Raw genomic sequence first — 26136 nt, 5'->3', positions numbered from 1 at the left:
TGTTATTCGTTTATTTATTTTTTATTTTTTTATCAATAGGTTAATGTTCAAATATTAATTTCACACTGTCACACGTAGGCAATACAACGACATTTAATTTATTGCAACTCAGAAGGCTGAGTACAGAATATAACATCAAGTGGGATAATAATTATGCATTTACAAGTTGAGTCCGCCAGAGTGCGGAGTTCCCTTTCTTACCCATCCCTATTTGTATCGTCTCAATTATTATTCAGTCGTTATAATGTCTAGACATGTTCTTGTTTTAACCAACACAAATATAACAAAGCAAGGTGTGTACATGTTTGATATGCCAGTTTACACAGACAGACAAAACATTGTTTAATATTTTGTTTAACAAGTTTAATCTCACACAAAACCCAGATGAATCACCACGCACTAAACACCATGAGTAACACTGTAAAACGTATTTTAACAGTCCAATAAGCGGTCTCCAACAGTAAAGGAATGTTGTAGGCCCAATGGGCATTTCAGTCCACTACTGGCTTTCCTCTAACTTGTTTCTCTCCAGCAGGCCCTCAAAGTACACGTAGTGGGAGTTGCAGTACACCAGCGGTCTGTTGGGACAGGACTGGACCTGCTCTGGTTTATGAGAGGTGAACGGGTTTGGCCCACTTCCCTTGATGTTCATCTCCAACTCCAGTAGGATTTGTAGCGAGGAGGTCAACTCCATCTCACTGTAGGCAAGCATAAACACACAAACACACACACACACACACACACACACACACACACACACACACACACACACACACACACACACACACACACACACACACACACACACACACACACACACACACACACAGAGATACACATAGACACACACACACATTCACACACAAATGTTACTTGATAAAGCATGCTTTGAGGTCAGGTTCAAGCAAGGTCTGTGCTGACAGCATGTGAGGCACACAGGACAACAGGACATTTTGTTGGACTCACCTGAACAAGCTGAAGAATGACGGGACCTCGAAGTCTCTGAGTAGCAGCAGGGTGGGCAGCCAGCCCTCCACCAGACCCTGATTGGCATGGAAACCTGCAATGACAACACACACGCACCACCAGTCAGCTAGTACAACAGGTATTATATACCGCAGAACCATTAACCATAGACGATTACTTAACAAGAAAGTTAAGTTATTATGAATGAGAAAGTATCGCCACAACCAGAGAAATTTTGTCTCATTAGGACAATCTTCCCCTCCCATCATTCCTTCAGCTCTGGTGGGCTGGAATTGTTGTAACTTTCCAACATGTTTATCCATCTCTCCTCCCCTCACGTGCAGCAGACATAATCTCTCACGCCAAAGCATTTCTCTAACAAAAAAAACGACAGTATACGAATGAGCTCAGGGTGGCCAAGACTAGTGTCAGACAGGGTTACCCAAAACGCTAGCCTCCCTCGAACCCCCTCTGTCACGCACCCAGGAACCATGTCTGGGATGTAAACACAACTAGGCAGGACTGTGTGTCCAGATGGAGGTCTCATATAGCCTGATACAGGTGCAGGGTCTGGGCAGACTGCAGCCCAGGATTATGTTGGCACACCAGGAGGATCATATTCTACACTGTCTCGCCACAGAACACCAACCTTAGAAGGAGAGGATTTGTATATGAATAATGTATGCTTTGATAGGCACACCGCAAGATAAAACATTCAACACAGGGTAAGCGTTTAGAGTTTAGGCTATCTGGAGATAGAGTGACAAGGAGTTCTGGCTGTTAACGACTACAATGACTTTTTGGCCATCTTGAGTTTGAAACAAAGGCACTTTGTACTGTCAAAGCCCTTCTTGTTATCGGGTTTAATCTTCAGTTGTGTCTGTGGGGTTAATACGCCAGAGTAAGGGGAGAAGGCAGCACACACGGATGGTCTTTGAATAGTTTAGTTTTCCATCAGAGGGACAGTAGACAGACAAGGGCCGGGTTTCCCAGATTTGTTAAGAAGCTCTTAACGCTAAGAGCTTCTTAGGAACGTTCTAAGAACGCTCTAGAACGCTCTTAGAACGTTCCTTAGAAGCTCTTAACGCTATGAGCTTCTTAGGAGCGTTCTAAGAGCGTTCTAGAGTGTTCTTAGAACGTTCCGAATCTGGGAAACCCAGCCAAGGTGTTGATATTGTGTGTGTTGTGAGGTGTCTTCTTACAGGCCCTTCGTGGGATGAAGCCTCTACGAGGTGACAGGTCAGTTCTCTTGGAGGATTCAGGAAATTCAAACCATGTTAGAATGTGTCCTATCCCACTCTGACGCTCCACCTCTTTATCCCCCACCCACTTTTCCCTTCTCTTTGCCCCTCTCTCCCGCCCTTTTATTTTTTCTTCCTTTTACATTTACATTTAGTCATTTAGCAGACACTCTTATCCAGGGCGACTTACAGTAAGTACAGGGACATTCCCTCAAGGCAAGTAGGGTGAAGTGCCTTGCCCAAGGACACAACGTCATTTGACACGGCCGGGAATCGAACTGGCAACCTTCTGATTACTGGCCCGATTCCCTAACCGCTCAGCCACCTGACTCCCCTTTTATCATTTCTTCCTACATTTCTCCTTTTCTATCCTTACTGCATCTCCTCTGCCTAGCTTCAAACCCAGACGCATTTCCCTGCCTCCTCTCTCCCCTGTTTCTCCAACGGGAGGTGCAGTGCAGTGTTTTGCCAGGTTTGCAGTATGAAATATGGTCAGGCTGTCAAGTGGTTTACCCGAAGATGACTTAGTCCTAGTATATTTAGCTCCCTCGAAGCCCGCAGTGATAACTGAGACAGGGGATGGAGCCTGGTTAAGGGGGGCTCCACTTCTGCTCAGCAGGTTAGAGAGGCTGGAGACCCAGGCAGCTGTCAGAGGGGGGGTGGAAGGGTGGTGGAGGGGTTTGGAAAGTAGCCCTGTGTGCAGCTCAAATTAATTTTAGCTACCAATACCCCCCGCCCCTACCCCCTGGGAGAGGCTCATATATCAGGCAGCTAACACCAGTGGCAGTTATGGACGTTTCTGGATTCAAATGAATCCAGAAATGATGATTGGTCGTGACTTTTTGCAGGTTGTAATGTATGGGAAATCTGAACCATAAAGATAGTCTTGTTTTTAATTTGTTTTGCAACCGAGGATGCGTGTGGCATTTAGATGGCTTTGGCAGGATAGTTGGGTGTTGTTGTGGTGGAGTTTGGCAGGGAATGGAGCTGAAACTCTCTTCATTTTCTTTACAGCAGGCTAGCTATGGAGATTGTGCTGAGTCCAGGGCTCTCTAGCCAGATCGGACCCAGCTGTCACCATTAATCACCCAAATGTCTAATAAATGTCTGGCACAAAATAGATTGCCACAAAATCTAGTGAGTTACCTCTCCCCACTTATAACAATGCACCCTTTAACCCTGGAAGAGGAGACGGGAGGGCAGAAACCTGGCTCTGAAGGAATTTACTTTCAATCTCCAAGACTTCTTAAGCTTGACCCGGGATAATAATAGTAGCTGTAATCAGCGAGTGTACTAGTGCCAATATGAAGGAAAAATACTGACATGTTCTACCTGAATTTATATTTTAGGATCATATAAACACATGGCCTTATGATTGTGTATAACTAGATAACGGAATTTTGAACAGAAAATGTAGATCTATTTACCTGGGTGAAACCCAACCACCAGATCAGGCTTGGCCGCTTCCTCTTTATCCACCAGGTCCTCCCAGAACTGGTGGTAGAGGCCCTTGTAGGCGCTGATGTAGACCCTCTGTCTGGGCCCGAACGCCCTGAGAGGAGGCCTCATAATGGGGCCTTCCGACACCTCCGGCCCCACCATCACCACCTCCAGACCCTGGTGCCCAGGGAACATGCTGTTGAGCTCGTCATAGTCTGTCAGTCTGGCCCCCATGGTCTCAGTGAGACCCGCCCCTGCTATATGGACGGTGAGGGGCTTAGAGTAAGGGTCCAGGCCGAACCGTTGAATCGCCATGCCAACGGTTAGCACGCGAGACAGGAACTCGCTCTCGACCCGCCATACGGACTCTCGGAGGTCTGTGACCTCCGGCCTCGGCCTGGTGACGTTCTTCCAGAGGTTGCCCATGTTGCTGCATGACAGGACTGCATCCAGGCGGGGGGTGAGGTCCCCCTGCATGGCCAGCCAGTCGTCCCAGCCCCGCACCTCAGGTGCCGGCCTGGACCACTTCTCTGTGGTGAACGGGAGGTCTCCTGGGAGGGAGGGAGGGAGGGGGAGAGAGAGAGAGAGACAGAGAGAGACAGAGACGGAGAGAGAGAGGGAGAGAGAGAGAGAGAGAGAGAGAGAGAGAGAGAGAGAAGGAGGGGGGGAGAGAAGAAGGGAGAGAGTGGTTATCCGCTGAGTAGTGAATGCTAAGTTAGGCATGATTATAGCAAGCACTCATTCGAATCACATAGTGTAGTTTTCACGGCAAAAAGACAGAATTCTATTAAATCAAACTAAAAAGAAATTGAATATATAATACATATATTATATATTATATTGAATATATATATAATTGAGAAAAAAAGAAAACAAAGGTTTCTTCGATGGATCCTTGTGGCACCCCGTTTATGACTTTTCATCATTTCCGGTACTTTTTCTAAGCTCCATACTGTATTTTCCAGCATTGTTAACTGGGATGTGTTTGGACTGCATTATCAAGCTGCTTTCAGTGAGTTGTCTCATTCACTCGAAGGAACAGTCGGGTCACAATGCCACAAACGTCTCACCTGCAAACATGAGCCACTCCACCAGCCGGTCAATAGCCACCAGTCGTAGCTTCTTACAGACTTTCTTGTGCTCGGGCCAGTCCTTCACCTGGCACTCCTTCGTGCAGTAGTACACGTTCAGACACCTGGGGGGTTCAAGGGTTGGAGAAGAAGAGGAGTAACAGAAGCTGGAGGATGGATTGGGGAATAATTTTTAGCACCGTCTGAACTGTCACGGAAAATCATGAAACAATGTCATACACTTCAATCAAATCAAATCAACGTTTCTTTGTGAAGCTCTTTTTACAAGCAACGTCTCAGAGGGATTCATTTACGTTGACAGAACTGCCCCCTCAGACAAACTAAACCCCTCAAGAAAGACAAGGCTCCAATCAAAATTCCTCCTTCAGTATCACATCAGAGGCCTGCTCCTCTGACACTGAGACTTGTTTGTGTCTGTGTATATTAATAGTGAATGACACAAGTCTGAATTCATGTCACTCAGTCTTCAAGTCTGACCTCTGCTGTCAACGGACAACTTCTCATTAAAGACTGACAGATTCTGTTCTGTTTTAGAGAACAGCTGGTGACAAGGTAAGAGCCAGACTCTAGGATGGAATTTACTACTGAGTATGCAACCTTGAGCTTGTGTCGGACTTTAGGTGGTGAGGTAATGGCTGTGTGATACCCGCCTGGCACCTTTCCAAGGCAAGGACGCCCCTCTCACTTCAGTCACTTTGAACCTGGAGGGACTTTTACATCAGTATGGATTCATTTATTAAGCACCACTATCTTTGAATCAAGACATTCGAATAACCAATACACGATCAGTACTGGACACAGTCAAAGTACCAAAGTAGATGGATAGATGGCTACTTTGTTCATCCCGTTGGGAATTTGTGTAAAAGCAAGCCATTCCTCTTTCAAATGCCGATTCAATAAGCCTGTGAAATAATTACATTAACAGCATCATGACACATTGTAAACTCAGCCATTAACCAGAGTAAGAGAGCTAAATGTTTAAATTGATCTAAATTTCCACTGCGGGAGTAATCAAATATTAGGAGAGCTCATAAAGAAATGTTAATAAAAATAAGTTGATATTTAAAGACGTTGCTTAGTGCTAGGGTTGTAACAGTCCCTTGGTTCTCATGGTGATAATCCTCTGATGCCAAAGGCCTTGCCACCACTCTAGAATTGTTGACATTAAACTGGTGCCAAGTGTCAACAGTTCTGTGTCACCTAAAAGTCTGCCATTGATCCCTTGTGTGAGAAAACTTGAGGCAGCTGAGAATTGCAAAGAAACTATTGGGAACTCCAGTGTGTGTGTTCATGTGCGTGTGTGTGTGTGTAAGTTGGGGGGCTGAGTGTGTGTGTGTCTGTGTGCATTAATGTGTGCAAATGTGTGAGTCTGTGAAAACAAGCAAGAATCAGATGTCCTTGAGGCTTCCACAGAACAATGCTAATGAAAGACCTAGCTACGTGTGTGTGTGTATACATAACACTGGCTTATCCCTCCATTGTTGTGTTGAAATATGATGGTGCCGATGTGCCATTATCAACTGCCAGTCTGACTAGGATTTCTGCTACTCACTCGCTCAAAGTCAGAGTTGCTGAGAGATGAGCCGGGGATAGAGAGATTTGTCATATGGGTTTCTGGCTGAAGTCCAGTCTACCACTTTGTCTGCAACTAGACTATTTGTCATGTTTGTGTTTTGATTGTGTTTACAGTGTGCTGGCTGTCATATGTGGAAGATAAATAGAACAAGATTAGAGTTGATATGAGATCTTTCAGGCCTGGGCTCCTCTATGAGGTAACTAGATTGTGATAAATAATTACTAGTGCAGTTTATATGAGACAGTGGGCCATAAAAAAAAAAAACAATCTACTTTCGATCCAGCACCTCTTGCATTGTCACTCACTTGACACAGCGTTTCAGGGTCTGTTCCGCTGGGAGGTGGTCTGGGAGCTTGTGACAACCGGCACAGAACTTAAACGTCTCCTCCATATTCTGGAACATCTCCTTGTAGTTACGGAAAGCCCCTCCTTTCTTCTTCCCCTCCATAGCAGCCCTGGCGTGAGAGAGAGAGAGAGAGAGAGAGAGAGAGAGAGAGAGAGAGAGAGAAGTATATAAATACATAACCAGTATGTAGAGAGATGGACAGAAAGAAAGCTCTTATCCAGAGCGACTTACAGTAGGTACAGGGACATTACCCTGAGGCAAGTAGGCCTTTCCCAAGGACACAACTTCATCTGGCACGGCCGGGAATCGAACCAACAACCTTCCGATTACTAGCCCGACTCCCTAACCGCTCAGCCATCTGACCCCATCTGACAGTACTACATACGTTACCAAAATACCAGACATAACATTACAAATAATACATGCTGTATAAGCATGGTTTCAGTTGGCTTGGTTGTCACTAACCAGGTTTAAGAGGTCAGGGACACCTTCCTGTTCTGCATACCTGTACTCTCCATAGTCCTTCATGTTCAGCTTGTTGAGGATTACCCTGGAAAGGCCTGGAACATTGGAATCCAGAGAGTAGAAGCCCTGCTGGTCTGAAAACACCCCGTAGGGCCCCGGGGCGTAGGACTGCGGGAGAGCTGGGGCGGGTCCGGACATTGGGAAGGTGTTGCTTCACGCTGGCAGGAGACACGATGAGAGGGCAGACTCTCCATCATCTGTTGAATGTTTTGTTCACTGAGTGTGTGTATGTGTGTGTGTATGTGTGTGTATGTGTGGATTTTATGTTTTGTTGTTTTGTTTTTTTTGTCGAGGATATGAGAAAGATCTGAATCTTACATGAATCGTGATATCAAAAGTTTCCTTCATGAAAGCGTGTGACCTAAACACACTGTCCACACTGTCCACAATTATACACCAACCATTTTCTCCTCAGCATTGCTATTACCAGTCACTGATACGCTGAGATATTTGAGCATATCCTGGCTACGCTGGGCAAGGCGGGGGTGGAGGGAGGTGGCAGGGGTGGAGGGAGGTGGCAGGGGTGGAGCTTGCACGCAGTCTCCATTAGCTACGCTCTTGTAATGCCTCCAAAATCAGTCAGCCAGCTTTCTGCCCTTGATGCCAAATCCCGTTTGGCCACAGCACAGCCAAGCCCCTGGCCTCTTCCACCTGCATTAGCACGGACTTTGTGCCAGATATTTTAAGTGTTGTAGCAGTCATGGGGATGGGGTGGGGGGTGGGGGTGGTGGCATATCTCACATCCCCACACTACAGCTCAACGCAAGTAAGACGCAATAGACTGTTAGATTAAAATATTTAGGCTGTCTTATTTTTTGGATTGCTGTGAACTCCGTCTCAGACAAGGACACGAAATACTGAATGGCAGGAATCAATAACTATTCCTTTAGAGCATAGTCTTCCACGTAGACATTAAGGAACACTATATCTGATCTCTCTCAGCTTGTCCCAGAGAGGGTTGTTTCCCCCAGCAGACACAGATACTAGATGAACTGAAACCCTATCTGGGTTAGCTCCAAAAGCATGCAGAAATGCACTCAAGGCACAATGCTCCCAGACATTTCCATGCCTGGCAGGTGTTTTAGTTATAGCTCCTATAAAAAAACTAACCAGGCTACACAGACCTACTAGTACTAATGCAGTTCAGTCCAACTGGTTAAACAGAAGGAGACATGAAAGTATTTTCATTAGTAATACAAGACTTTAGTCATGTCAGAACCGCAAAACATTCAATTGCATAATTAAGTAAAACCTGTGGTTTTTTTTAATCAAAAAATGGGCTTCATCTTTAATGGAGACAAATTGAAAGGACAATCTAATTAGTTCTTTCAAATCTTCACAAGAATGGAAAAACTTGGAATTAATAGATTTCCCATGAGACAAAGATTTAATTATTGCTTCTCAAATTTCTGGCCAAGAGGTCAATCATGGCTCCACAGAAGTCCGGCTAATTTAAACACGATTCCATCTCTGTGTTCTAAATTTAAAATAAGACAACCGTCAGTAGCTCTGACGAAGCCAACAACCTTCTGCCTGTCCTCAAGCAACGTTCACAACTCCTGTCAGTACACAATACCTGCTCAGCTCACTAGACAGGCTCTTCTTCAGGAAGGAACTGCAGTCTTCGATGGATCCTTCTGGATCATTCTCTGTCCGTCTCTCCTCTTCTCTCCCGCCCCCCCCACCACCACCATGTCTGTCTTTCACTGCACACCCCCCTCTCTCTCTTTCTCTCTCTCTCTCTCTCAGTGCTGTGATTGACAGGGTCCACAGGTTGGAATATGCAAGAGCAGCAACCCCCCTCCAAAGGGCTGGGTGTGTGTGAGTGAGGGGGGGGGGGGGTAGTGAAACCAATCTCCCATGAGCTGGGTAGGGAGGGGGCAGAGTGATGAGGCTTCACCTTTACAGGGTTCCTGACATGGGGGTGGAGGGGTACAGGAGCGGAGGAACGGGGCGAGAGAGGGAGACGTGGGTTGGGGAGAAAGAGAGCGGAAGAGGTAGAGAGGAAGGGACGAGAATGGAAAGAGGAGAAATGAAAGAAAGAGAGGGGAGGGTGGGGAGGAGGTGGAGTCGATTAGTAAAGATGGGGGTTGGAGGCAGGAGGAAGCTAGGGTGAGGTTGGAGGCAGGAGGAAGCTAGGGTGAGGTTGGAGGCAGGAGGAAGCTAGGGTGAGGTTGGAGGCAGGAGGAAGCTAGGGTGAGGTTGGAGGCAGGAGGAAGCTAGGGTGAGGTTGGAGGCAGGAGGAAGCTAGGGTGAGGTTGGAGGCAGGAGGAAGCTAGGGTGAGGTTTGAGGCAGGAGGAAGCTAGGGTGAGGTTGGAGGCAGGAGGAAGCTAGGGTGAGGTTGGAGGCAGGAGGAAGCTAGGGTGAGGTTGGAGGCAGGAGGAAGCTAGGGTGAGGTTGGAGGCAGGAGGAAGCTAGGGTGAGGTTGGAGGCAGGAGGAAGCTAGGGTGAGGTTGGAGGCAGGAGGAAGCTAGGGTGAGGTTGGAGGCAGGAGGAAGCTAGGGTGAGGTTGGAGGCAGGAGGAAGCTAGGGTGAGGTTGGAGGCCCGGAGGGGGAGGGCGGGAGGGCTTGAAGGCCTGGGACAGAGTCGGAGGCACATGATGACCTAATGTTGCTTCTTACATTTACATTTTACATTTAGTCATTTAGCGGACGCTCTTATCCAGAGCGACTTACAGTAAGACATTCCCCCGAGGCAAGTAGGGTGAAGTGCCTTGCCCAAGGACACAACGTCATATTTCACTTCCAGGGAATCGAACCAGCAACCTTTTGCTAGACCGATTCCCTAACTGCTCAGCCACCTGACTCCCTTACAGTGGAAGTGTGTAAGCGAAATGACGATGAGCTTTACTTTTAATTAAAAAACCTTTATTTGGTCCATTGGAACCTGAGATTGAAAATTAAACGTACATTGTTTTTTTTTATACATATTCTCATATATTTCCCCCCACAAAATCAATAAAATACTCTTTATATCACATTCCTGACAAACAAGAGTTCCATTGTATTACAGCATCAGGTTTGTTTTGATTGATCTTTTTTACAAAGTAAAATGCTAGGATCACTGGTTCTGGTTGTATTAGGTATTGGTGTCTGTACAACTTACAAGCAGACAACCACAGAGATCTACTGTAGACAAGAGGATGTTGGCTGCTGGATGAGTCGGATGTGTGCTCAAACCTCTGGCTATAGCCACAAATGAACACCAGGGGGAGCCACTGCTGCAAGGAAGAGTCTACCACAATTCAACAAGAAGATAGATTTCACAGGACAACGGAGAATGTCAAAAAGACAATAATAATGATGATTTAAAAACATTTATATAATTAAAGAAATCAAGCACACGTCCATGTAAAGTGAAACAGCAACAGTAGTTTAGGACTGTGACGCTGAATATTGAGGTGTCTTGATTTTACATATCAGTGCAGGTTCAGTTTTTGACAAGCTAGTCCTACTGGGCTAAAAAGAAGAAGAAAAAAAAAAACGAGAAAAAAAAAGCCATGAATTATTCAACATTCCTTTTCTTATCACTTATTGATTGATTTTTCATTCAGTATCCTACAGTTTCAACACTAATATATCTGCCTTTCATCCTGGCACATCCAAGACAGTAGAATAATCGCTTGTGCTTTAATCAATTAATTTGTACATCAAACAATAAATAAACACACTGAACAGACAGCTTGGCTGTAGTCACGCAGAGCCAAACTGACATTGGGTGAGCGGTCCACATCACCCTTTAGTTTGGAACACAGTGTGCGTCATTAAATCTGTTTGCTACACTGACCCGAAGCTGACTTAATCAAGCCTCTACCGATTGGCTGTCCAACACGTTTCTAGTGGTTACGTTGTACAATACCCCGTACATTACGACACTGTAAGGCCATGAGCAGCCCACATGGGTGAAACTGCTTCCGGAGATCATTAACAGAGATACCATAAAAGGGTCAATGGATACAACTGGTTTATCTTAAAATTATTAGGACAAAGAACTGCATTGTTAACGACAGCATTCCGACGATCTCTCAGGGTCCAATTAACGGAATACATATTTCTGGAAACTGCATTCTAAAGATAACGAATGCTAAGATCAAGTATAGTTGAAAATCATTAAAAAGGAACGTCCAAATCTTAAAAAAAAATTACAAACTAAAAAAAACAAAAAAACAGAGGGCACTCAAATTGGCCTTCTAAATTTCAAGTTTTGCCATTTCACTACATTAGAACAAGTCAAGTCTTAACTGACAAATCTCTCCTCCCTTGTCTGCAGGCTGAGACTGTACCGTTTAGTTCTCTGCGGTCTCCCTCCCTCCGTTTCAGAAGGACTGAACCATCTCAACTCTGAACATGGGACTTATGTTGTCTGATAGAAGCAGATAGCGGCGGCATGAAAGGGGGATGGCGGCGGTGACATCGGAGGAAAGCTGTGAAATCTCAGAGGCCGTGTCTTACGGCTCTCTAAGCATCCTGGGAAATATGGCACACAATGTACGGGAGCCACCCGGGGGATCAGACTACATTCTGCATCGTTTCCCTATCCAACGGGACATGAATGTGTGTGTGTTCAAGTTTATGATCAAGACAAGTGTGAGCGCATAAGTGTGTATTTGATTGATAGGGAGAGAAAATTGTGTTTTATTATTTTTGTGTTTGCCCAATAAAAAGTAATTTACGACAGAATAACAGACTTTGTTTTCCTGTGCTGTAGCTGTGCCCCCCAGAGTGCTCCGATGTTCAGACACACCAAACAAACTAAACGCTTTCAAAACTCATTCACTCAGATCCAGTTCCTCTTCAAAAAAAGATCCCATATCAGATGCCTTACAAATCAATTTCAAACAATCACAGCTTCTTCAAATATTGTAACAGTACAGAGCTAAAGGGAACCAATGACAACGCGGAACTGAGAAAAAAAAAATGACATGGAAACTATCCACTTACCTACACTAACTAACTCTTCAGACCGCAAAGCAGCGCTTCTCCATTAAGATTATCTCCCGTCACAACCAGACCTTTCAAAGTGAACCCAGTGGTGCTGTCCGCGACCCATCCGTCTGCCTCCAAAGAGCCAGCGGTGCTGTCCGCGACCCATCCGTCAGGCCTCCAAAGAGCCAGCCGTCTGCCTCCAGAGAGCCAGCCGTCTGCCTCCAGAGAGCCAGCCGTCTGCCTCCAGAGACCCAGCCGTCTGCCTCCAGAGACCCAGCCGTCTGCCTCCAGATAGCCAGCCGTCTGCATCCAGAGAGCCAGCCGTCTGCCTCCAGAGACCCAGCCGTCTGCCTCCAGAGACCCAGCCGTCTGCCTCCAGAGACCCAGCCGTCTGCCTCCAGAGAGCCAGCCGTCTGCCTCCAGAGACCCAGCCGTCTGCCTCCAGAGAGCCAGCCGTCTGCCTCCAGAGAGCCAGCCGTCTGGCTCTCATACAGACACGGAGAGCGGCCGCTTCAACCACAGCGGTGTGGCAGGGGAGACCCACAGACCAGGACCACACCTCGAGTGTGTAGAGGTGAACCCACAGACAGAATCTGCAGTCACTCAAGTAGAGGTGGACCCACAGACAGAATCTGCAGTCACTCAAGTAGAGGGGAACCCACAGACAGAATCTGCAGTCACTCAAGTAAACCAACCTTCCAAAGGGATGAATACACCGTTTCTAGAATAATCTCTGCCCATTCAGCAGGTATCCCTCCTCCACAGGGGTTAGAATGACGGAGGAAGAATAAAGGTTCTGTAACCCCTGTGTTGAGGAGCCGTTGCTCCATAGAGAGGCCAGCATCCCCCCATACAGGGCTTTAGCTTCATAGCTGGGTTCAGCAAGGTGGAGATACAACAGCACTGGACAGCAAAAGCTCCAACCAGCTCAGGATAGGTTACCTAGGAGACCAGCTACCACAGAGGTGATGAGTTTCATCTGCAGAGAGAGAGAATGAGAGAGAGAGAATGAGAGAGAGAGAAGGAGAGAGAGAGAATGAGAGAGAGAGAAGGAGAGAGAGAGAATGAGAGAGAGAGAATGAGAGAGAGAGAATGAGAGAGAGAGAATGAGAGAGAGAGAATGAGAGAGAGAGAATGAGAGAGAGAGAAGGAGAGAGAGAGAATGAGAGAGAGAGAATGAGAGAGAGAGAATGAGAGAGAGAGAATGAGAGAGAAAGAAGGAGAGAGAGAGAATGAGAGAGAGAGAATGAGAGAGAGAGAATGAGAGAGAGAGAGAGAGAGAGAGAGAGAGAGAGAGAGAGAGAGAGAGAGGGCTGCCTGTGCACTGTGTAGAGAGCGACCTTGGACACAGTACCTTACAGATGGCTTGGTGGGTAATTCAAGAGCACGCACGTGCGTGCACGCGCTCACACACACACACACGGACAAAACAGTTAAAGAAACGTGTAGATGTGTAAAAATTAAACAAATCCTTTTCTTAAAAAAAATCATATAAAGATTATGGATCAATGATTGTGGTATTCATGTAACTGATTGGGTTTGGCTCATCAAGTACCATGTTTTGGCGTTGGGGAGGCCCCCTACACCACTATCAATAGTTGACAACTCCAGAGACGTGGGAGGGGGGGGGAAGAGTTCCCCCCCCCCTCCCCCAAAGACAACCCCCTCCAAGATCCACCCTGTACGCAGCGCTGGAGGAGCGGGTCAGACCAGGCTGGCTGGAGCTGGTAGATTGGCTCAGTGGGGAACAGCCAAGAGTGGCTCAGTAGTTACAGCACTGCACCCCGACCTTCGACCTCAGAAGAACAAGGAGGAGGGGGGGGGGGGGGGGGGGGGGGGGTCATTGTCTGGTTTTTTAGGGGAATCTCCACGTAGAGGAACCGGAGGCGTTCTGGTCCATGTCTGTTTGTCAGTCCCGCACACAGGGCTCCTGCTGAGGGAGGGACTACTCTGGGCCCCCCACCACCCCCACACCACCCCAGAATGGCACGTTCCATTTCTGCAGGATCAGGGAGGGTTTGGCTGGATGGGGCCCTCCTTACACCGGGATGAAGGAGGAGGAGGTGGAGGAGGGACAGCGTCATCCTCTCCGTGTTTGATCCCCCTCCCCTCCCCTCTCCTTACATGTTTCACCCACAGCCCCCCCCCCCATTCCTCCCTCCACCCTCGTCTAAAGTAGAAAAGTGTCAGCTTAGGTGTGTGTGCGCTGGGGGGGCGGGTGGTCATAGAGGCCGGGGCCGATGGAGGCCGTCGATGTCGGGGGTGAGCTGGGGGCTGTGAGTGGCCTTGGTGGGGGTCCAGTCCCCCAGGGAGGCCTGGGCAGCCTTGCGGTGGGCCAGTCTGTGGGTGATGGAGAAGCCGGCGTTGCCCTCCAGCTGAGACAGCACTACCAGCACCTGCCTGCAGGGGGAGCCACACCCAGAGGAACACAGCAGTGAGGGAACAGGACAGTCACTCTGGTACACACACACACACACACACACAAGTATATACAGACACACACGTATATACAGACACACACACACACGTATATACAGACACAGACACACACACACACACACACACACACAAGTATATACAGACACACACACACACGTATATACAGACACACACACACACACACAAGTATATACAGACACACACACACACACGTATATACAGACACACACACACACACACGTATATACAGACACACACACACACACACACACACACACACAAGTATATACAGACACACACACACGTATATACAGACACACACACACACAAGTATATACAGACACACACACACACACACACGTATATACAGACACACAAGTATATACAGACACACACACCCGTATATACAGACACACACACACAAGTATATACAGACACACACACACACACACGTATATACAGACACACATACACACGTATATACAGACACACACACACACACACACGTATATACAGACACACACACACACACACGTATATACAGACACATGCACACACACGTATATACAGACACATGCATACACACACACAGCCTAGCAGATGCTGTGTGCAGAACAGCGAGTGCACATCAGTTATTCTCTGTGTATCTGACATAAACGGAAGGCTTGCTTCAGGCACTGAGTGCTGCTTCCTTCCATCAGCTCAGTCCTGTTTCAGCGTTATTTACATTTACATTTAGTCATTTAGCAGACGCTCTCATCCAGAGCGACTTACAGTAAGTACAGGGACATTCTCCCCGAGGCAAGTAGGGTGAAGTGCCTTGCCCAAGGACACAACGTCATTTTGCAATGCAGGGAATCGAACCGGCAACCTTCTGATTACTAGCCCGATTCCCTAACCGGTCAGCCACCTGACTCTGGCTCCTAACGAGAGCAAACACAGGTAGACTGCGGGAAACCTGCTCTATCCTAATGCTCGAAATCAAATAAATCACAACCCTAAGTGAGCAAAACATTCTTATAAACAACATCATGTTTCATAAAATCAGCCTAACAAACTGGGCTAAGTCTTGTCTTAGTGTTTAATGAGCAGGAGACCTCGTGTCGGGAGGAACGGAACCATCAGGTGGCTGTCTGGTGCTCATCCATGATGGGGTTTAATGGCGGCGTGCACGGATGATCTCCCAGAGATAATAAAGTCCTTATACATTCTCATTTCATAGCACTGTCTTTAACAGTGACATTACAGTCATTCATGAGTGGAATTTTTAAGTCCAGTTTCATCAGCTATTTGCCTGGTTTTTAAGTGCTCCTTTGGGGAATCTGATTCCATTCCATTTTTCTAATTCCATCAAATTTAGGTCTCTCAACAGTCCTGTTCCATTGAATTATCTTGGAACACTGGAATCAATCTGGCATCAGCCTTCTAGCATGGTGACGTTTAGGTTCTATACGTGGATGTGTGGTGTGTCTGAATAACTGTGTGTGTGTGATGATAGTGTGTGTGTGTCAGTGTGTGTGTGTGTCAGTATGTGTGTGTGTGTGTCAGTGTGTGTGTGTGTCAGTGTGTGTGTGTGTCAGTATGTGTGTGATGATAGTGTGTGTCAGTGTGTGTGTGTCAGTGTGTGTGTGTGTCAGTATGTGTGTGATGATAGTGTGTGTCAGTGTGTGTGTGTGTCAGTGTGTGTGTGTGTCAGTGTGTGTGTGTGTGATGATAGTGTGTGTCAGTGTGTGTGTGTGTCAGTGTGTGTGTGTGTCAGTATGTGTGTGTGTGATGATAGTGTGTGTCAGTGTGTGTGTGTGTCAGTGTGTGTGTTTGTGGCGTACCTGTGCAGTGGCGGGACGCTGTCGATGGTCTTGAGGCTGCCGCGCGTGGACACCACGTTAAAGCTGTCGGTGCAGTCACATGACACATGGAGGTAGTACTTGGGGTGGCGGTTCTCCACCACAACGATAAGCCCCGCCCACCCGTGGGTCAGGTAGTAGCACGTCATGCCCTCGCGGCCCTGAACAAACACACACGCACAGTCATGTTTTAGTGCATGTTCAGTCTCCTTAGACGACATGGTCAACTTCCTGTAAGTGAGCTACAGCACAGATAGAGGAGACACACAGGGAAGCATTCAGCCTTTTATTGAACTATTATAAGTCCATTTAATGGCAATTACACTACACATAAGCCACTTTTATCTCAGTATCTGATTGCACTATGTTGACCACTCATGCTGCTCATTCTTATTCTATTTTTATACATACTTTATATTTTTTTTAAGTTTTTTTTTTAGATTGTTTAGTTCTTAGAAATAGTTAAACTTTTGTACTTTAATATATTTAAGATCCGTATATGCTTATTGTTTGCACCTTCCTGCCACAGAAAATTCTGTGTTTGTATAACATACAAGACGAATAAACCAAATTCTGATTCAGCTGGAACATTAGTGGGTCGCTACCATTTAAACATGAGTCTTTTGCCAGTCAAATGTGTGTGTGTGGCCCTCACCTCGTGCCTCTCTCCCTTGTTCTCCGTCAGCAGGATGATGGCGTCGGCCAGCGTGGTGGGCGTGGCCTCCACCTGCTCCACCATCACCTGTCTGGAGCTGTAGATGGCCAGGATGTACCCTGGGAAATCCTGCGAGGGCCGGCGGCCGCTGGTGGGGCTGGACACTACGAGGGGAGGGGAGGGGGGGGTCAGTGAGGTCATCTCACTAGAGCTTTTATAGATGTTCAGTTCAGCACATGCTCTGCCCTCGTCGCCCTGACGACACCAGGACAAGCCCAACATGCGCCGCTTCACCTCATCTACCAAGGTCATTCCGTCCAGCCCAAGAGATGTAAGATACATTTATTCATTTAGCAGACGCTCTTATCCAGAGTGACTTACAATAAGTACAGGGACATTCCCCCCGAGGCAAGTAGGGTGAAGTGCCTTGCCCAAGGACACAACGTCATTTTTGCATGGCCGGGAATCGAACTGGCAACCTTCAGATTACTAGCCCGATTCCCTAACCGCTCAGCCACCTGACACCTGACTCCCATACGTCGATGCAGATACACACCTGGCAGACGACCGCCTGTGTGTGTCATTAATTCTGCACAGCGAAGGCCGTGTTCCCACACGACATCCCGGGAGCTCAGTCAGTCAACGACTCCAAATGAAATGGCCATTATGGTTCTATTATGAATGATTGGGCCATTCAGTAAGGGCAAATCATTCTCTGCTCAGAAAGCTTTTGCAGATTCTCTTGCCAGTGAATACGCTGTGAGTGTTGGTGTGTATGTGCCCAAGTGTGTGTGTGTGAATTCAGTTGTGTGTGTGTGTGTGTGTGTGTGTATATATATGTGTCTGAGACAGTTGTTTCATCTGGGAGTGCATGTGTGAATGCAGGTGTTTGTGTGTGTGCGCTGGAGAGATTGTTTGTGTGTGTGTGTATACAGGGTAGTAGCTAGTGGGTGTGGGACCCCCTGTGGTGTCTACGCAGAGTGTGTGTAAGTGAGAGCCTGCTGCTCTGCTCTGTGTGTGTGAAGGAATCTATGAATGACTGTTTACCCACACAGCCCTCAGCGCCCAGAGTTTCTGTGTATCCTGTCGATTTTCCTAGAATGTGTGTTTTGTGTTTCTGTTTCTTGACTAGCTGTGTGTGTGTGTGTGTTTTCTTAGAGTAGCATACGTGTGTGTGTCTGTGTGTGTGTGTATGTGGTGTACCTGGTGTGTGTTTACCTGGTGTGCGTGTGTGTGTGGTGTGTGTGTACCTGGCGTGTGTGTGTGTACCTGGCGTGGGCGGGCTTCCGCTGCCGTTCATCTGCCAGTGGTTGAAGGCGCAGCAGACGAGAGCGTACTCTCCAGGCTCCAGCATCACGTCGCAGCCCACAAACTTCTTGACGGCCCGCTTGCTGTGGGCCAGGAGCCGGCCCAGAGTCAGCTTGTTCCCACTGCCGAACGACGCCCGGAACACCATGATGCACAGGTCCAGCAGGTGGCTGTCCGCTGCGTCCGACCTCCTGGGGGGGGGGGGGGAGGAGAGAGATTATTCAGACTGAACTGCCTAGATGCCAGGAGTGTCACCCTAAAAACACAGGTCTGAGACCAGAGGACAAGCTGGGAGACACAAACACACACCTGTTTGGTTTGAGAATACACGGATGTCTACAGACAAAACACATGTCATACATTTACATTTAGTCATTTTAGCAGACGCTCTTATCCAGAGCGACTTACAGTAAGTACAGGGACATTCCCCCGAGGCAAGTAGGGTGAAGTGCCTTGCCCAAGGACACAACGTCAGTTGGCATGACCGGGAATCAAACTGGCAACCTTCGGATTACTAGCCCGATTCCCTAATACACTAATACTCTCCCGTCATACACTCTAACTCTCCACTGAGGCAGGTAGTGTGTGTGTGTTTATGGTACATGTGTGTGTATGGTGTGTGTGTTTATGGTACATGTGTGTGTATGGTGTGTGTGTTTACCTGCTGCCCTCCTGGAATAGAGCGAACTCCAGAGCAGTCCTCTCCAGCACGGTCAGGGCGGTGACCGTGATTGGTCCGCTGGCCCTGGAGGGGAAGCTGCCCTGGAGACGTACTTCCTGCCAGTCAGAATGGATCTTACAGATGTCCACTGAGTCAAAGTACCTGGAAGAGGGGGGGAGGGGGGAGAGGGAGGGAGGGAGAGAGAGGGAGAGAGAGAGATGGAGGGAGGAGAGAGAGAGAGACAGAGAGAGATGGAGGGAGGAGAGAGAGACAGAGAGAGAGAGATGAAGGGAGGAGAGAGAGAGAGAGATGGAGGGAGGAGAGAGAGACAGAGAGAGAGATGGAGGGAGGAGAGAGAGACAGAGAGATGAAGGGAGGAGAGAGAGAGAGAGATGGAGGGAGGGAGGAGAGAGAGACAGACAGAGAGATGGAGGGAGGAGAGAGACAGAGACAGAGAGAGAGATGGAGGGAGGAGAGAGAGACAGAGAGAGAGAGAGAGATGGAGGGAGGAGAGAGAGAGACAGAGAGAGAGAGATGAAGGGAGGAGAGAGAGAGAGAGATGGAGGGAGGAGAGAGAGACAGACAGAGAGATGGAGGGAGGAGAGAGAGACAGAGAGAGAGATGGAGGGAGGAGAGACCGAGAGAGAGATGGAGGGAGGAGAGAGAGACCCAGAGAGAGATGGAGGGAGGAGAGGGGTGGATGAGAGAGGAATAGTGTTGGTGTGGAAGGAGAAGAAAGAAGAGGAGGATAGAGTGTCAGAAAGCGTCACAACGCTGACTGATGCGCACACACACAGATAGTTCCATGTTAAGACAGACAGGCAGGAAGGACCTCTAGCGATGAGACTCAGGAGCCAATTAGCAGATCAAGCAGAGACACTCCAGCTACTAATACCAGCCACCAGCTACACACACACACACAACCACCACCACACATCTACACACACACACGTTTTAACAAGAGCGTAGTTGGTGATATTTTCAGTGTGTGGCCTTAACTCCTTCATTGGGACATGCTGTGAAGCATGCAGTCACGCATACACACTAAGTCAGCTTTCATTAGGCTTAGAACACTACAGGTAGAGCACCAACCACTCAAATTAGTTTCACTCTTGTACTATCTCTCACACACAACTCTGTCCCTCTCGCCCCCTCTCTCTCTCTCACACACACATCTGACACACACACTGATCTGTTTACCAGTTGATCAATGTATTCTCCCTTGAAGCAGAGGAAAACATTTGCCTTGCTAATACCTCAGCCCTCCTTCAAAGCCAGCGCCCCCAGAGAGACGCCCTCTCGCTGGTTGGCGGCGTTTCATCACATTCACCCTCTCGCTTTGTCGACTGTCTCGCTCTTTGGCGAGCCCAGCAACGAAGCGTGGGGGGGAGGGGGGGGGGGGGCGATGAGGAGATGAAACCTAATCTATGCCCTCCCACTCAACAAGAGGAGGTTTGAAAAGCATGGAGAACACACACACGCAAAGACTGTCTGGGAACGCGCACACACACCTCGTAGCGTCCCCATCGTAACGCGCCGGTGCTTCCTGTCTGTCGGAGCCTTTACAGGAGGCTGTTAACCCAGTTTAGTCTGGGATGACATCACTACGCTGTCACTTCCCTCTTCGCACAACAGCCAATAGAAAAAAAAAACAGAGCTCCAGGCCTCCAGTAGCCCACAATGTACCACTCATGGAGAGGCGGGTTGACAGAACAGACGAGACGGCAGCCAGCCAGCCAGCCAGGAAGCCAGACAGACAGGGCTCTGGGCCTTGTAACCCTGACACCAAGACTAGCATCACACACACATCCCATACATGCAGGGCCCCAGTATCGCACAGATCATTTGATGGACAGATTGGACATCAATAAGACACACAGACATATCAGAGCTCTGGGCCTGCAGCTGAACACTGCTTAATGCTCATTTGATTGATAGGAAGGACAATACCCAGACAGAGAGACAGAGACAGACAGAGAGACCGAGACACAGACAGACAGCCAGACAGAGAGACAAGACAGACAGACAGACAGAGAGACAGAGAGAGAGAGAGACAGACAGAGAGAGAGACCGAGACACAGACAGACAGACAAGACAGACAGACAGACAGACAGAGAGAGAGACAGAGAGAGAGAGAGACAGACAGAGAGAGAGAGAGACAGACAGACAGACAAGACAGACAGACAGACAGACAGAGAGACAGACAGACAGAGAGAGAGAGAGACAGAGAGAGAGAGAGAGAGAGAGACAGACAGAGACACAGAGGTGGTTGTGCTGTGACCTCTCCTCTCAGACAGGGTGTGCCAGCTCTTTCTTCAGGACAAACCAAACAGACAAGATACAACCAGACTGCATTCCTGTCCCTTAAACCAACCCAGCACAGACTCAACCTGTCTGAGAGGCGGAGGATTCATGGACACACACACACACACACACACACACACACACACACACACACACACACACACACACACACACACACACACACACACACACACACACACACACACACACACACACACACACACACACACACACACACACACACACACACACACACACACACACACACACACACACACACACACACACACACTCACACACACACACACACACACACACACACACACACACTCACACACACACTCACACACACACACACACACACACACACACACACACACACACACACACACACACACACACACACACACACACACACACACTCACACTTACACACACACACACACACACACTCACACACTCACACACTCACACACTCACACACACACACACACACACACACACACACACACACACACACACACACACACACACACACACACTCACACACACACACACACACACACACACTCACACACACACACACTCACACACACACACACACTCACAGAACCAGGACCTGTGTGTGTTGTGAGGTGCGGAGGTCGTACTTGATGAAGTCGGGGTACTCCATCCAGAACACTCCGTCACTGCTGCCGTGAGCCATCAGCTCGTGGCGGAGGTGCTGCGGCCAATCAGGCCACTCGTCCGACCAGCTCCCGTTCCATGAGAAACGCCCCCAGGGGTTACGCAACCGCAACAGTCTGGAGGGGAGGGCGGGGGGGGGGGGAGAGCAAGAAGTTATGAATAAATCCATATATGCCTGTGCACATCTGAGAGCAGCTGGAGTGTTCCTCTCATGTCATCTGAGAGGGAGGGGTGTGAGAACCGTGTCCCCTCACCCCCCCTCCCCTCCCCTCAACCCCCCCCCCCCCTCCCCTCAACCCCCCCCCCCCTCCCCTCAACCCCCCCCCTACCCCTCACCCCCCCCCCTCCCCTCAACCCCCCCCCTCCCCTCACCCCCCCCCCCCCTCCCCACCATCCCCCACACTGAGAGGCTGCACGTGGTTGTTTACCAGCCTCGGAGTTTCAGACCTGGCCCATTTCCTCAAGTAGGACAGAGGAAGCATCCATGATAAGGCTGTCAGTAACTATCCCCCCGTCAGGGAAGTATCTCTCCTGCAGACACACCTATCCCCTGCCCCACCTTCCTCTCTCAAACTTCTCCCTCTCCTTGTAGGGCACCCAGCTAGAAACACACTGATCTGGGGTCAGTTTGGTTTGGCTGTTTGTGTTTGGACTGATCTGGGATCTGCTCTAGTGTCTGGAGATTGTGTCAGCTCCTGTGTGCAGCAACATGGCATCAGTCTTCTCACAAGTCTGTCAGAGAAAGTGTAAATGACAACCTGAGGTCCCCCCCCCTCCTCCTCTCCCCCCCTCCTCTCCCCCCCCCTCCTCTCCTCCCCCCCCTCCTCCTCTCCTCTCCCCCCCTCCTCTCCCCCCCCCTCCTCTCCTCCCCCCCTCCTCCTCCCCTCTCCCCCCCTCCTCCTCTCCTCTCCCCCCCTCCTCTCCCCCCCCCCTCCCCTCCTCCCCTCCCCTCCCCTCCCCTCTCCTCTCCCCCCCTCCCCCTCTCCTCTCCCCCCCTCCTCTCCTCTCCCCTCCTCCTCTCCCCCCTCTCCTCTCCCCCTCTCCTCTCCTCTCCTCTCCTCTCGTACCTATACCCCTGTACATCCCGGACGTCCAGGATGGAGTAGGCGTGTCGGGGGCGGAGCCCCAGTGACTCATACACCACGTCATCCACCTTCATGTTGCCTCCCCCACACGACGCCCCCATCAGGAACCTGGAACACACACACACAACCACACACACCCAACACATTAAAATCAGCACAACGAAACCCAGAGAAGTGGAGTCTTCTGGTGGGGGCAGTGGCCCCTCCCCCGAGCTACCCCCCCCCCCGCCCCAGACGCACCCCGCCTCCTTGGAGCTCAGCATCTTGGCCCAGATGAGGTCGGTGTCGATGGGCTCCTCGCGGGGGTTGGTGGAGCTGACCTGCAGCATGAGCGAGTCACAGGGGGCGCCGGTGAGCGTGGCCAGACCCTCGATGGCCCGGCCCGCCTGCAGGGCGAAGTAGGAGCCGTGCAGCTTGGCCAGGGCCTTCTCTATCAGGGCCACCCACAACTGCTTCCTCTGGGCCTGGGGAGGGGAGGGGGGTGTTACAGATACTACAGCCAGAGAGGAGGTTTATCACATGAAGGGAAGGGCTGGTATCTGAGTGTGTGCGTGCCTGACCTGGGAGAACAGCAGGTATCCGTACTCGTCACAGGGCAGCATGTCGTCCACCAGGACAGTGATCCAGGTGCCGTCTTTACACAGCCGGACCTGGTACGCCCCGTCCTGGCAGATCCCCCGTGTGATCATCACCCTCTCCACCAGCTCTGGACGCTCTGCCAGCACGGCCAGGGCACTCAGGAACCTGCACACACACACACACACACACACACTGGTCAGTCGGGCTGATGAAGAGTCAAACAGGAGAACAGGCAGAGAACACAGAAACTGACGGACGGTTCTCCTTGGGTTCCCCTGGCTAGTAGGAATGCTGTCAATCACCCTCAAAAACACTCTCACCCTCACACACACTCTCACCCTCACACACACTCTCACCCTCACACACACTCTCACCCTCACTCTCATCCTCACACACACTCTCACCCTCACACACACTCTCACCCTCACACACACTCTCACCCTCACACACACACTCACCCTCACACACACTCTCACCCTCACCCTCACACACACTCTCACCCTCACCCTCACACACACTCTCACCCTCACACACACTCTCACCCTCACACACCCTCACCCTCACACACACCCTCACACACACTCTCACACACACTCTCACCCTCACACACACTCTCACCCTCACACACCCCTGCAGCAGCCTACATCCCTGTTTCCAAGCAGACGTGTATTAATAGAGCCATCCCATCTGCTTCAGGGAGCGATGAGCAGTGGCGAGCTGGCCATTTAGACCAATGAAAATCCAATCACATAAAAGAATCTAATCAAAATCAAATTACTTTGGAGCCAAACGAGAGAGCGGCGGACTAGGACGTCTCTCTCAGCTCCAGGTCAGCAGGTGATTGGCCCATATGCATTGAGACATGTGTTTTCATTGGCAGTGGGACTTACGGACCTAATGTTGAGTGTGTGTGTGTGTGGGGGGGGGGGAGGGATTCAAAGATGGAAATGTGGGTTACATCCTGTCATGAGTGAGAGCGAGTGTGCAGTTCGAGCTCTGGGGAGGGTTATTTTTGAGAGGCTGCAGCGTGTGTGTGTGAGAGTGTGTGTGTGTGAGAGTGTGTGTGTGAGAGTGTGTGTGAGTTAGGGCGAAAGGAATGGAGGGAGTAAAAAGAGACAAATAAAACAGAGAGTGAAAGCAGAGAGAGAAAAAAAGGGGGAAGAGGAGAATCAGTGAACAGTGTGAGAGTCAGAGGATGTTCTTCTGTGTGTGTGTGTGTGTGTGAGAGTGTGTGCGTGTGAGAGTGTGATTGTGTGAGAGTGTGTGTGTGTGTGTGTGTGTGCTTCAGGGAGACAGAGTGTGTGTCTAACAGAGGGTGACTAAACACATCCAAGGACGTCCAAAACAAGGGCGTGCAGATAAAGCCTGAGTCCAGACCTACATTCTCATGAATAATCCTCCAGTCACGAGCTGCATCTCTACATCTGGCTGCTCCCCCATCCCCCTCTCTCCCTCCCCCATCCCCCTCCCTCCCTCCCCCCCCTCCATCCCTCCCTCCCTGGGAGTTTATCTCTTCACTTCTCAGTGATGAACTGAACAGGCCAGTACAGCTCGGTTTTCAAAAGGTCCGTTTTCTCTCTCCCTCTCTCTCTCCCTCCCCCCCCTTCTCTCTCCCTCCCTCTCTCTCCCTGTCTCCCTCTGTCTCCCTCTCTCTCTCTGTCTCCCTCTCTCTCTCTGTCTCCCTCTCCCTCTCTGTCTCCCTCTCCCTCTCTGTCTCCCTCTCCCTCTCCCTCTGTCTCTCATTTATCCTAGTGACCTTTGAGAAGAGACTTAATGAATCACCTGTACAACACTACACTAGTTTCTGAGGGGCTTTTTAGTGAGTGGGTCCAGGCAAATATCAATGCACACACACACACACACACACACACACAGGCAGCATACAAACACACCACACACACAGAAATATTAGTGTATGGTATCTCACCAGCAGTTTCCCAGAAGCCCTTGCAGGATGTCCGAGGGCCGCGGCGTGCGAAAGACCGACCATTTCACTCCCCGGTCTTTGAAGTTGTTGCAGTTGATCTCATGGGGGCGGAGCCACTTCTTGATTCGCTGTTGCACGCTGTCTCCCTCGGGAAAGCCAACCGAACGAGGGCCTGGAGGAAAACTGTCGTCTACGAAGTTCACCACATTCTAAAGAAAGAGGGAGGGGGGGGGGGTGTGAGAGAGAGAGAAGGTGAAGAGAGGAAAGAGAGAGGGAGAGGGAGAGGAAAGAGAGATGGAGAAAGACAGGAGAGAGGAAAGAGAGGGAGAAAGACAGGAGAGAGGAAAGAGAGAGGGAGAAGGAGAGGAAAGAGAGATGGAGAAAGACAGGAGAAAGGAAAGAGAGAGGGAGAAGGAGAGGAAAGAGAGATGGAGAAAGACAGGAGAGAGGAAAGAGAGAGGGAGAAGGAGAGGAAAGACAAACACTTCATTAGCCTCATATTCCGAGAGAGACAGCATTTTCAGTCGAGATTTCA

At 49.4% G+C, this 26136-nt stretch overlaps 2 protein-coding genes and 1 long non-coding RNA gene across 3 annotated transcripts; all 3 read right to left on the bottom strand.

Moving 5' to 3' along the window:
- Window positions 1-79: 79 nt before the first annotated feature.
- On the bottom strand, window positions 80-8829 carry LOC136950265 (putative protein MSS51 homolog, mitochondrial). Its single transcript, XM_067244483.1, has 7 exons — window positions 8762-8829; window positions 7166-7343; window positions 6620-6769; window positions 4718-4842; window positions 3635-4198; window positions 967-1060; window positions 80-698 (listed from the first exon to the last, which is right to left on the bottom strand). The coding sequence occupies exons 2-7, from the start codon at window positions 7321-7323 to the stop codon at window positions 500-502; spliced, it is 1290 nt and encodes a 429-aa protein (XP_067100584.1). The 5' UTR covers window positions 7324-7343; window positions 8762-8829; the 3' UTR covers window positions 80-499.
- A 3007-nt stretch (window positions 8830-11836) lies between these two features.
- On the bottom strand, window positions 11837-13257 carry LOC136950266 (uncharacterized). Its single transcript, XR_010877480.1, has 3 exons — window positions 12732-13257; window positions 12310-12597; window positions 11837-12244 (listed from the first exon to the last, which is right to left on the bottom strand). It is a non-coding gene; the product is annotated as an uncharacterized lncRNA (long non-coding RNA).
- Window positions 13258-13352: 95 nt separating this feature from the next.
- Window positions 13353-25815, bottom strand: capn15 (calpain 15). Its single transcript, XM_067244962.1, has 10 exons — window positions 25602-25815; window positions 23656-23839; window positions 23336-23559; window positions 23078-23203; window positions 21974-22126; window positions 19020-19181; window positions 18320-18549; window positions 17051-17214; window positions 16378-16556; window positions 13353-14512 (listed from the first exon to the last, which is right to left on the bottom strand). The coding sequence occupies exons 2-10, from the start codon at window positions 23782-23784 to the stop codon at window positions 14335-14337; spliced, it is 1545 nt and encodes a 514-aa protein (XP_067101063.1). The 5' UTR covers window positions 23785-23839; window positions 25602-25815; the 3' UTR covers window positions 13353-14334.
- Window positions 25816-26136: the final 321 nt, after the last annotated feature.

Source organism: Osmerus mordax, chromosome 10 (assembly GCF_038355195.1).
Source record: "Osmerus mordax isolate fOsmMor3 chromosome 10, fOsmMor3.pri, whole genome shotgun sequence".
NCBI lineage: Eukaryota > Metazoa > Chordata > Actinopteri > Osmeriformes > Osmeridae > Osmerus > Osmerus mordax.
Note: the sequence above shows the minus strand (reverse complement) of the source record. Positions and strands in the feature narration are given on the sequence as shown.

What these genes read in the sequence shown, in the direction of transcription:
- LOC136950265 (XM_067244483.1), bottom strand. Translation starts at nt 7,323, where the DNA reads ATGTCCGGACCCGCCCCAGCTCTCCCGCAGTCCTACGCCCCGGGGCCC. An exon ending in AAGGACTATGGAGAGTACAG is followed by an intron (nt 6,770 to 7,165) that starts GTATGCAGAACA and finishes CTCTCACGCCAG; the next exon opens with GGCTGCTATGGAGGGGAAGA. An exon ending in GGAGTGGCTCATGTTTGCAG is followed by an intron (nt 4,199 to 4,717) that starts GTGAGACGTTTG and finishes CCTCCCTCCCAG; the next exon opens with GAGACCTCCCGTTCACCACA.
- capn15 (XM_067244962.1), bottom strand. Translation starts at nt 23,784, where the DNA reads ATGATCACACGGGGGATCTGCCAGGACGGGGCGTACCAGGTCCGGCTG. An exon ending in CGGGATGTACAGGGGTATAG is followed by an intron (nt 22,127 to 23,077) that starts GTACGAGAGGAG and finishes CCTCCCCTCCAG; the next exon opens with ACTGTTGCGGTTGCGTAACC. An exon ending in ACAAGGGAGAGAGGCACGAG is followed by an intron (nt 16,557 to 17,050) that starts GTGAGGGCCACA and finishes GTGTTTGTTCAG; the next exon opens with GGCCGCGAGGGCATGACGTG.